Source organism: Biomphalaria glabrata, chromosome 1 (genome assembly GCF_947242115.1).
Source record: "Biomphalaria glabrata chromosome 1, xgBioGlab47.1, whole genome shotgun sequence".
NCBI lineage: Eukaryota > Metazoa > Mollusca > Gastropoda > Planorbidae > Biomphalaria > Biomphalaria glabrata.
In genome coordinates this window covers 28,638,469-28,650,579 of record NC_074711.1, presented here as the reverse complement: position 1 = coordinate 28,650,579, position 12,111 = coordinate 28,638,469, and the positions used below count along the sequence as shown (strand labels likewise).

At 31.2% G+C, this 12,111-nt stretch overlaps 1 protein-coding gene across 1 annotated transcript in view; it reads right to left on the bottom strand.

Moving 5' to 3' along the window:
- The window catches only part of LOC106059342 (serine-rich adhesin for platelets-like), a 58,168-nt gene that overhangs the window by 32,035 nt on the left and 14,022 nt on the right, over positions 1-12,111 (bottom strand). The window contains exons 11-31 of the mRNA XM_056010991.1: positions 11,830-12,001; positions 10,529-10,784; positions 10,026-10,176; positions 9,709-9,881; positions 9,432-9,546; positions 9,105-9,254; positions 8,806-8,989; positions 8,089-8,320; positions 7,526-7,742; positions 7,255-7,343; positions 6,512-6,567; positions 6,253-6,408; positions 5,678-5,878; positions 5,336-5,541; positions 4,915-5,045; positions 4,419-4,528; positions 4,002-4,151; positions 3,592-3,706; positions 2,720-2,880; positions 316-420; positions 7-126 (exon numbers count right to left, since the gene is read on the bottom strand). Of these exons, the coding sequence (XP_055866966.1) occupies positions 7-126; positions 316-420; positions 2,720-2,880; positions 3,592-3,706; positions 4,002-4,151; positions 4,419-4,528; positions 4,915-5,045; positions 5,336-5,541; positions 5,678-5,878; positions 6,253-6,408; positions 6,512-6,567; positions 7,255-7,343; positions 7,526-7,742; positions 8,089-8,320; positions 8,806-8,989; positions 9,105-9,254; positions 9,432-9,546; positions 9,709-9,881; positions 10,026-10,176; positions 10,529-10,784; positions 11,830-12,001 (3,250 nt within the window). The remainder of the gene's footprint in view (positions 1-6; positions 127-315; positions 421-2,719; positions 2,881-3,591; positions 3,707-4,001; positions 4,152-4,418; positions 4,529-4,914; positions 5,046-5,335; positions 5,542-5,677; positions 5,879-6,252; positions 6,409-6,511; positions 6,568-7,254; positions 7,344-7,525; positions 7,743-8,088; positions 8,321-8,805; positions 8,990-9,104; positions 9,255-9,431; positions 9,547-9,708; positions 9,882-10,025; positions 10,177-10,528; positions 10,785-11,829; positions 12,002-12,111) is intronic.

Here is a 12,111-nt window from a genome sequence, read left to right as displayed (position 1 = left end):
GTGTACCAGTACAATTGTCTTCATCTTCACCATACCAACAGTCCTTCTCACCATCACAAAGATAGTCTTGGTTAATACAGAATTGACTCTCAGGGCATTTGTATTCATTTTCATCACATTTCTGATCTGGAGAAGTAAATGTAATATTACATCAGATATATTTAAACATGTATGCCAAAAGTTCATAAATTTCATAGTTTATAATGTTCCTACATTCTTTTGAAATAAAAAAGTATCATAAAGTCAAAAATGCATTTTTGAAAATAAAAACTTAAATAAGACTGACAATGTTGGTTAAGAGGAAAACAAAATTACCACAAAGGGCTTCATCAGAGTTGTCTAAACAGTCAATCTTGTTGTCACAAACAGATGTATTTGAAATACATTGTCCATTTTTGCAAAGGTAGCCTTCACAGACATCTGATGATAATTAATCAAAATAAAAAAAAATTTACTTATGCTGCAATTATGTTTAAAAAAAAAATCTTGTGTCAGACATTAAAGAAGAGCAAAAAAGAATTATATCTACCTGGATAAGAGCTCGAAATGGCTCATAATTTTTTGCTGTTTTTCTTTGGTTTACAAAAAGGTTAAATTTCTTTGCTTTGAGATTTTCATCTCTAAAAGCCACAATAGTACTAATATACAATACTAATACTCTTAACCAGGGCAGAGTACCAAGGGACTGGAAAGAAGCTAATGTACCCCCCCCCCCAATTTAAAAAAGGAGAAAAATCTGAACCAAGAAACTACAGACCAGTATCACTTACCAGCATCACACGTAAATCCTAGAACACATAATATGTAGCAACATTATAAACCACTTAGACAAACATAATGTCCTTACTCCATACCAACATGGCTTTAGAAAATATAGATCATGTGAAACACAACTAGTAGGACTAATTGATGATTTTTCAAAAGGTTTAGATAATAGTGAGCAAATAGATGCTATCTTGATAGATTTTTCCAAGGCTTTGATAAAGTTCACCACCATAGTTTGCACTGATGGTGCGCATCAGAACACCATTCAACACAAGTAGTAGCAAACATGTTTAGACAGGAAGAAGGACTGTTATGGATCGGGCTAAAGTTAATGGAAGTCTAAGCTGTCTTGACTCGAGAAAACGTCCTTTGTACTATCTATGAACTGTGTTGAGGACCTGGGGCGGCACTGAAAAGTGTGTAGGTGGTGTGTATTGGTATTTAGGTAGGAAAGGACTGGTGTCACTTGAGATAGGACATTCTGGGACTTGATGGCTGAAGTCCTGTTTGTACTGTAAATAAATATCTCGTTTATTGTTACCTCCCGACGTTCGTTGAGTGCCTACCCTAGAGTTACAACAATATTTTGGTATTGAGGTTCCATTGCATCAGTGGATTAAAGATTTTCTGATAGGGAGAGAACAAACTGTAATAATAAATGGCTCTAAATCAACACCAATAACAGTAAACTCAGGAGTACCTCAAAGAACAGTCTTATGCCCACTACTATTTTTAATTTACATAAATGATTTACCAAATTGCATTAGTTCAGGAACAAAAGTCAGATTATTTGCAGACAATTGCATAATATATAGAACAATAAAAACAACACAAGGTACAGAAATTTTACAAAAAGAATTAGATGAATTACAGAAATGGAAATCAAATTGAAGCATGTCTTTGCACCCAGAAAAATGCCAGTTATTAAGAGTAACAAAAAAACTAAAACAAATTAATTCCACTTATCTTATTCATGGTAAACCAGTGACACAGACTAAAAACGCAAAATACCTAGGTGTTATAATAAATAAAAAACTGTCATGGAATCCCTATATTGATGAAACCATAAAAAATCAAACAAAGCATTAGGGTTTATTAAAAAAAAATTCTATAAATCAAATAAGAACATAAAACTAAACTGTTATTTAACCTTGGTTAGGCCAATAATAGAATATGCATCCTCTGTTTGGGACCCTAAACTGAAGAAAAATTAAGAAACTGGAACAGACACAAAATAGAGCAGTGAGATTCATAACAAAAGAATATTCACATTTGACTAGAGTAACACCTTTAGTAAAATCACTAAATTTAGAAAGCTTTCAGGATAGAAGACTTAAAAGTAAAGTAGCAATTATACATAAAACACTGAACCATAATCTTCAAATACAAAATTTAATAAAATACTCAGAAAGACACAAAGATAAAGGCACATTTCTCATTCCATATGCTAGGACAAAGTTGTACAAATGCATGACGAGTAGGACGTAATCATCTTCTTTTTTTGAAGTAATGTCTGTATCATATAGGATAATACTTCTAACACTTAATAATATTTATATATTAATATTTTTTAAAAGTGCTGTTTGACTTGCCAAACTAGTTTCTTTCTGGTACATTGACATGTTGGATAATGTCTAGCTAGAATATGTTGAATGGATACGAGTGAAAGAGGAGGAAATAAAATAACAAGAAGTTTCAAATAAGTACAAAAAATACCATTAAGAAAAAATTACAATTACATTATTCTAACCTAATAGTTTGATGTTTGAATTTAGCTCAGCACTAGAAGTATAAGGTTTTAATTAGTTTAAAATTGACTCCAAGCTCATATTTTCTTTCTGTCTAGCTACTGTATGCTTTAAATTTATTTTGTTATTTTCTAGGATTTGACAAGTGGCACTTTCACACATTATTATTTTTTTGTGAGATGTTATGCAAAATACTTTTGACCAACCTATGCATTCAAATTCATCACTGCCATCTATACATTCTGGGACTCCATTGCACTTGAAACTGTTGGAAATACAGTGTCCATCTCCACATTTATATTCATCTTCTTTACAAGTAACATTACAAACTTGGCCTGTGCATTTCAATTCTCCATCTTTGCACTCACTGTAAATGTATTAGTCATGTATTAGTCAAAGTACAATTTAATTCTCTCATTAAAAAACATTTTTTAATGTAGGTGTTGATAAATATCAAAATAAATAAATTTGGTTTTACAAAATAAAATCAAAGACAGAGACTGAATTAGGTAGTTGAATATTAAGGAACTCTATGTTTAGCAAAGGGAAGAAGAATGTGAGCACAGAGATTGACAGAACCTTCCTTTCAATGCATAGAAAAATAACATAAATTACACTTAAAAGCAAATCTTTGTATCATGCTTTTTTTTTCACATAGCTAGTTATTGATTCAATCCACAATAATTTCTTTAATCAAATCAAAAATATAAAACTGCTATGTTTTCTACAGAGAAAATAAAATGACCTTATCACAAGCACTATTTATGGAATTTTATTTTAAAAGTAGAAATATTTTTTCTTTTAACTGTTCTGTTACTTCATCTTCAGGTTTAGATAGAAGACACTATGTGTAATATTGAAAGGCTGCCAGGTAATTTGGTAAGCACTATGGACTGTTATCAAAAGGTCCTGACTTTGAATCCCAACCACATACATTTCCTTCTGTCTTGAAAGAGGTCTGGACTAGATGAATCTTAATTTCTTAAGGAATGTCCAAAACTTATAAAACAAAAATAATAATGTTATTTCAGTACTCAGTTATCCATTTGATAAAATTTATTTAAAGATTGCTTCTTACCACTCTTGACAATCAATAGTAACAGTTTGTCCTTGAAATATTTCCCTTCCATTTTCATCAACGCAAGGACACTCAGGTTTAGGAATACAGATAGTTTCTTTCAAGCTATCTAAATCTATTATAAACACATTCAACAGTATAAAAGTAGTATTTTGTTTAAGCATAATAAGGCAAAATAAATTAAATAAAAACAAATGAATTCATAATGTCTGTAACTTTACATTTTTTAACACAACTGTTTAGCTCTATTATGCACAATTTAAATGAGAATACATAACTTTTATTGACTTTGCAAAGTTTTTAAATCATAAAGGAAGATATAATGATGCATCCATTAACTTAATATGTTTAAATACATACACCTTTAGTACCTTAAGTTTATAAATTAAAATTGGTTCAAAATATGGTACCTTTTCTTACATAACCAGGTGGGCAGAAACAACCTTCTACACAGGTCAGTGAGGAGCAGATGGAGCTAGAGGTGTTCAAAGGTTTTCCACAGGTTTCAGGGCAAGCATCTCCACAAGGATCATAAACACTACCATAATCACACTGCATGGCTGTGGAGAAAAACACAGGAATATGTAAGAGAAAAAATTTAAAAAGAAATATTGAATCAAGCTTTCTTTTAAGTCATTGTATAGATCTATTGCTTTTCTTTTGGCGACATTTATGCACTATGCAAGACAGCAGGGTTTCTGTCCAGGGATTTTGCAAGAGAGGATTTGAGCCTCTCAAGCCCTCACTCTAATGCAGTTTGATGATGATGATGATGATTGCTTTTCCAATTTAGAAAATTCTTTATTGCTATATGAAAGACAACATACGACACAATCTTTGATGCCTCCATCTGCCTGGTGCTCCAAGCTCATTACAATGTGCAGCAAATGCAGCAATGGCATCACAGAGACATTCACAGTCACCACCAGTGTCACAACTTTAAAAATGAAAAGAAAATTACTATTAGTCATTCAAAATATTTCAGTAAGATGTACTATAAAAATGCAAATTTAAAAAATTAATATCAAGAAATAAAATGAAACTTTGAAATTATATTCTCATTGAAGCTTAATAAATCTTTATTGGATTTAAAAAAAAAAAGACGATTAAAATCACTTTAAATAAGAAAATAAAGTTAATTAAAAATTATGAAATCATTAAAAAAAATATTTCTTTCATGCATACATATTTTTTTTTAGTAGAAAGACATTAATAGAACTAGATATTGCTGAAGTCAATAAACAACAATAGTTTACTATAATTTAATTAGTGTATTTTTAAATCCTCATGTTAGTGTGTGAGCAAAATTGAGTTAAATCTTACTTGCAGGCTTGCACCACACAATTATCATAGAAGCTTCGAACATCTGCATTTAGTTTGCGACAATCACTGAAAGCATCTCCTTCTAAAATAATTTTACATGTTGTTTCAGCCCAAGTTTCTCTATTAGATCCCTGAGAAGAAAAAAAGATAAAAATCATTTAAAATGCTTTTAATTTATGGAAATCAATTATTACTAAAGTTAACAGAATATTAAATTATAGCCTCATTTGACATTATTTTAAATTGTCAAAAATGTGTGGATTTGAAGAACCAACACTTAAAAATTAATTACTACAGAATTAACAAGAAATGAAATATACTGATTAATGCATCATCACATGATCAAATATAATGATTTTAAAAGTAAAAGTAGCTGTGTTTCTAAAATTATTTTCTTTAAGCCATAAGGATTTTCATTTACCTCACAAGATGCACCAACTGTTTGCTCTTCAGTGGAGGTGCACTCATCTTGGTTGACAATCCAGCTCTTGGCCAATTTGCTCAGAGTTTCTTTCTGAAGATTGTCACTTCCTTTTCTGTCATCCGAAGCATCCAAATTAAAATTACCACACAGACCTGATGTCTGGTTTAGAAGCTTGCTAGAGATTTCTATTCTTAGGGTTAGTCCTAAATAGAATGACAAATTTTCTCAAGATAAAATTTTTATATTTCACATATATTTATTATTATTATTGAGTTTTTCAAAATTTATTTCACTAATAAAAAAAATGGTGTTTAGAAAATAATTTCTGCATAATTTTACCTTCATTCCAAAAAATAGTGAACAAATCACCAAATATGACAGCCAAGTAGTAATTTGTATTGATGACCTTGATATTTGGTCCAACATTGTTGCTATACTCTCTGTTGCCAACTAAAACAACTCCAGGATTAACAGATTTAAGGATGATAGGAGACTTAAGGTAAGATGTTTCAATAGTTATCATGTTCATGCAGGCAGTTTCTGCAAAAAAAAAAAAAAAGTATGCAGTTAAAATAAAGATAAACAGTAGAAGTAAAGTTCACCAAATTTTTTTAACAATGATATAAAAAGGCAATATGTGGCTAGCACAGAGTCCAACTAATTTTACTTCTGTAAAAGATATATATGGAATTCCTAACAAAAATGTGGACTATGACACTATTTCAAATCTCAACTAAGTTTCCACCTACAATCTTATCTTAAAACAACTACTCTACCTTTTATGCCACAACATTTCAGTTAACTATTGAAGGCAAAGCTAAAAAAAATAATTTAGCAATTCTAAAAAAATATGCTGACAAAAATGTATTGAACAAATTGATCTTGTTTATAGGTAATAAGTTAAAGATTCTTACTTTTACTCCCACAAAGTACTGGTTTAATTTTTACTGCATGGTCAGATCCAATTTTCATAACATAATATTCACACATGCCAGTAATTGAATAGTCAGTCAAGGTTGTGGTATCAAAAGGCTTTAGTTTCATTGAGGACCCAGTCAGAACACAAATACCTTTAAAAAATTGTTAGAAAAAAATTGAGCAAACAAAGTTTAATGACAGAAACATACCTAAGATTACCAAGGTAAATCAATGTTTTTTTGGTTTCAAACCTACCAGTACAATCATTTGTATGTTCGCTGTCAAATTCGAAAACACCATCACGACAAACTCTGAAATGGAAAGGGTTATTATTAATTTTCTTTTGTGTCTTTTAATCAGTAGTGGAGTAACAAAAATATAATATCAAGGATTCTCTGTACAGCAACCAAGAAAAAAGTTAAAAAAAAAAAGTTTAGCTCTGCTTTAATACCTACAGGTCAATAACATTGCTAATGTAAATAAAAAATGCAACAAATATGGAAAACTAAGGTTAACCACAATTAATTTTCACAACTTAACCCATTAGTGACTAGTGTAATTCAAGGGCTTTAGCCCAGGACTCCAACCCTGAATAATTATCCTGGAATCTTCAAAAGAAATTGCACCATAGATTTTGGATTAGCAACGTATAGCTTAAATTACTGAACCACCTAGTTCCTTAATCCAAAATCAGTAATAGGTCTTTTTTTTTAAAATGAACTTAAAAAAAAATGACATTCTATTCATAGCTCTATCTGTATTAACTTAATGATTAATTGATAATCAATAGCCTAACTTAAAAAAAACAGCTAAAATTTGTAATATCAGACACACTATTATATTTCAATTTTTATCCTTTAAAATAATTTTGATTGCTTTTATCTATTGTAAGTTATTCATCTCATTAAAAAGCTTATCTACAAATTTATATACCCTTCAATATTTTTAGTGTATATTAAAAAAAAAAAAGAAATATCAAATAAACACAATAAACTTACTTTGTCTGGCAATTTTGTTCATATCTTTCACCATCATTGTACCATTTCCCCCCCTCATAACAAGGGCATTTGGGCACACAGGAACCAGACTGTGTGTAATAAAACCAGATTTTCAAATCCATCTCCATAAACAAAATATGTGCATAATAATAATTTTAAAGACTAAAATGTAGTTAGGATGTGCATTAATGATTTTTTTTTTAGATGAAGCAAATGATGAAAAGCAATGTGGTTACAGAAGTTTCCAATTAACAGATACTCAGTTCAGTACCTGTGTCTGCTTCAATCCATCAGCACAGAAACACAGCTGTGAACTGGCTTCAACATTGATACACTCTTCTGTGGCATAAAATGGTTTGGGACACATCTTCCTAAGACAGGTGGAGTTTGTAGATTTTGACAGTAGAGCATTTCTTGAGACTTGACTATTGGCACAGATCACCTCTTCACAGCTGTTGCTGCATTGCAGTTCATAGCCTTTGCATACACTAAAAGAAAAACATTAGATAAAGAAAGAAAAACTGAAAAAAAAAATTAATTAAAAAGCACTTTCTGTTTTTTAAGTTCATAATTTAATGGATTGTATAACATCATATTATCTCTATGGTAAAATATTAAAAACAGCTTTTGCTGCATACTGGTAAGACTTGCAAAGACCTTTCTATTTTGTACAGAATAAAGTAAGGCAGGAAAAATGATATGCACCATAGCAAGGGTTTGACTAACATCACTGCAAACTGAGTGAAAGGACACTTGTGATAAACATTTACTGAATTAATGAACTGATGAATACATATGAAGAATAAGTGTTAAAAAATGAAGAATAATTATTACCATTCCCTGCACCCATGCATAAACTCAGCATGTGGTCCAATAACTTCATTTGGCCTGGTAAAGTCAAAGCATCCACACTGATTTTTGGATACACATGTTCCATCATCCTTGAAATATTCACCCTCTGCACAACCACAGCTGTATACAAACTCTTTTTCACAATTGGTGAATAAATGATCTTTACAGTGGGCATCACATATGTTGATTTGTTTTCTAAGGCATGTTGAGCCAGCTGGTTAAATAGATATTATATGAAAAGGTTTTAAAAAAGTATTTTTTTAAGTTTTCAAATAAAAAAATAGTTATAACCTCCCATTGAGACATAAGACTAGTGAGTAAAAATCATATGTTTCTGTGGCAAATATTAAAATGAGAGCATCACCTCATACCAAATTTATATTCCTCAATAAAGTTTGAGTACTCATTAAATGTTGGTGGACTTAGGGATGGGAGCTTAAATTCCAAAAATAAAAATCCCAGATGCCAGCTCCAGTTTTGTAATTAAATATTGACACCTCTCAGCCATCAAAGCTTCCATGTATTTTTTCTTAATGCAATATAAATATTAATTATTGCATTAAAAAAAAGGACTCAATAGAGCTTGCAAAGCATTTCTGTTGCATTTGTATATCTTGAGTGGCATGTTAAGTGGAAAGACTTTAATTGTATGAGAATAGCAGAAAACAAAACCTTTAATTCAGGAGAAGTAATACTTACAACAGGCTGAAATATCATTGAATATAGCAACAAAATCTACATTTGCTGTCAGAGAAAAAGATTTGAGTACATTGCAACGAAGTGCCTCTGTAGGGACATTGTTACAAAGTTTGACAAAGCTATCTATGTCCACTCTTGAATTAGGAGGCAGTGGAGCAGTATTGATTTTACCACAAACTGGATTCTGGGCAAACAATAAAAAAAAACATTCAGCATCAAAACTGATTATGAAGTTCAAAATGTATTTATTTCTATGTCATTAAAAAATTAAAAGAAAGCTGAAAAACAAAATGTCATACCATAACTGATTGAGTTAACTCTTTAAATTTTGTATCACTACTACATTTTGAATAAAAGCCAAGAAACTGGGCACTGTCCATAAGTGAATTGGATGGAGACAGGAAATCATTGTCTTTGTTACGATCCATGTTACCGCAGATACCAAGCACCTTAAATTCAAATAAATTATTATTGAAATCTAAAAATACATACAAACTTAATATATACCAAATAAAAATAAACATTATAATTATCAGTATGATATTTTGAAAGTTATTTTATGTTAATTTAGTTTTGATACAAATAAAACAAGAAATTCTTAAAACTTATTTTAATAATATGCTTACCTTTCCTTTGTAAATTGTGGTTTTCATTTTTAAGAGAATAGTTCCATCTTTAAATATTTCTAAGCGTATTTGTCCTCCTTTTATATCCACCACATAAAAATCTCTTCCTACTTGCCTGTTAATGTTTGTGATATATTTTACAGTAAACTTTTTTTTCAAAAAAAATTTAAAACCAAAACTAAACAGTTTTGTCTACACTTTTTTAAATAGGCTTCAAAAAATGTCTAACAATATTGTAATTCAAAACATTTATTAGGAGTGCTGAAAAAAAATGTACCTGATGTAAATGAGTGGAGAAAAGCCATTTTCAATTGTTGCACCTGTCTTTTGTACTTTAATACTGGATGTAACTCCTTGATAATCAATTGTTATTGTAGAAGGACTGATTGTGTCTCCATTTTCATCCAAATAACTTGTTGATGATTCCAGTTTAATGGTTACATTTGCAGTCTATAGACATTCATTGTTTGGAAACATTAGTCCATAGTATAATTCAAGAACATGGTTGTATATACTTATACTTTGTCTAAAAAAAATGTTGCCCATTTAATTATGGGAGAAAGATTAGTTTTCCAGAGGTTAATTATTCCTTACCTGCACCAGAGTCAATTCTGGACAAATATTATCAATACCAAACATTCTTCCATCAAAAGTACTAATATAGCTGCCTCCTAATATAGAACAAGTTGCTGAACATCTTTCTGGACTTTCATTACATTCCCAAAGTCCAAACTTACCACAAGTACTGAGAAAGTAATTATAAATACATTATTACTCTAGCAAAATTAATTGGAGGTAGTGCATGAAGTGGTGGAAGAAATATTCACAAAACTGTTTTTATCACGAATGTGGATCAATCAAATTAAAAAGAGCTAACTTTCAGAGTCAAAGTAAGGAGGTGTGCATGTAGATTGTAGAGCTACAATCTTCAAGGTGTCTAAAAATAAAATAAGTTTGCACATAGATAGAGTATAGCCATTAAATACAAAATCAGCTTTTTACAGTGTTCCACTAGTGGTGGGAGAGATCATTTGATTCTCTATCATTACAAATTAAAATATGGTTTAATAAGATTTTAAAAAAAGTTTTACACACACCATTCTAAACAGTAGTCACCAGATATGATTTGGTCACCATTGTTATAAAAATGACCATCTTCTCCTTGACACTGGCAGGCTTCTGGTGCCACACAAGTGTTGTTGATTCTGGCCAAGCCTGTGGGGCATTCACAACCACCATAAGGCTGGGTGAGGCAACTGCTTCTTGTATAAGAGTATAGAGGTGCACCACAAGTCAGTGGGCATTTGTTAGTGATCAGACCATTGAACTGGAAAGGCTGGTGACATGTCTTGGCTGAAATAATTTTTAGATTCAAAAACAAAACAGAAAAGATAAAACTCCCCATGTTATTAGATCTAGATTTTAAAAAATCTTAATTTAGGATTTTTAATAAGGACAATAGGCCCTTATATTATTGATACACTAAAAATACTGATGATACATGTTAAAAGCAAGTGGTGCTGAATTTACCTAAACGTTATACACAAACCCAAAAATGTCTGATCGATTTATTTTTTTTAAATCATGATATGCCCATAATTCGGTAATTGAATAGCAAGATATGGTGATTTTTTAAATGTGTGACATTTTACCCCTTGCCCTGTGTCAACTTACCCCGGTGTGGGGCAAATTGTCGCAACCTCAACCCAGCCCCTTTTTTGTTGTATAACTTTGATAAATAAAGAGATAAAGTTTATTTCATTTACTCTAATTGTTGTCTGAATGTTTAAATTACAGCATGTTAAGTTTGGTGAGAATCAATGAATTCTAAATATGTTTAAAACATCAAAATCTGAAAACTGTGACAACTAGCCCCACCTTCCCCTATTTGTCACAATTTGTGTCTGTCTGATGACCTAGTATAGATAAAATTAATGTTACCAAAATCATTGAAAATGATGTCACTCGCTAAATTTGTGTAATAGACTAAAACAACATGAGCTTCAATAAACACAATGATTTTATTGGTCTCTATTTATGTTCTTTACTCCAGCCACTTGTTCTCTAGACTGACTTCCTTTTACACACAGTCCTGACACACTGCTGTTCTCTCAAGCATGTACACTCAAGGTCCACTGGTCATTTCATACACAGGCACACACACTGCACTACCAGCCACGCAAAACACATACACTTACTATCACATGCCAGTCGATTACTCTTTACTGTTTAATATAATCATTAAAATAAACTATTTGTAAAAAATGTATCTCATATTTTTCATGTTTATTAAACAAGGGCGCCATCAACAAAGTTCCATTTTTTTTATTTGAAGAAATCGATTAGCTTCAGCGTGAAAGGATTTGGTGAAATTTTTACCACACCGAAGGATACTTACGGCACAATGTCCTTGACCTCCACGTGATGGCTTCACCCGTTACTAAGGTGCACACCTTTTGGTAAGTAGACATGACATTGCAAGCAGCTTTCTTGGCAGCTTCAAGTCCACCGGCAGAAAGAGACGTGCAGAAATATGCGCGACATCGATCAATGTAATCATCAGGATCCACCTTTAATTTTAACAGGGAACAAGGTAGTCTACAATTCAAGTCGGAATGTCGAAAAACTTTCTTTATAACAGTATCCTACTTACTACCAGTCCGAGCACAATAAATTGATC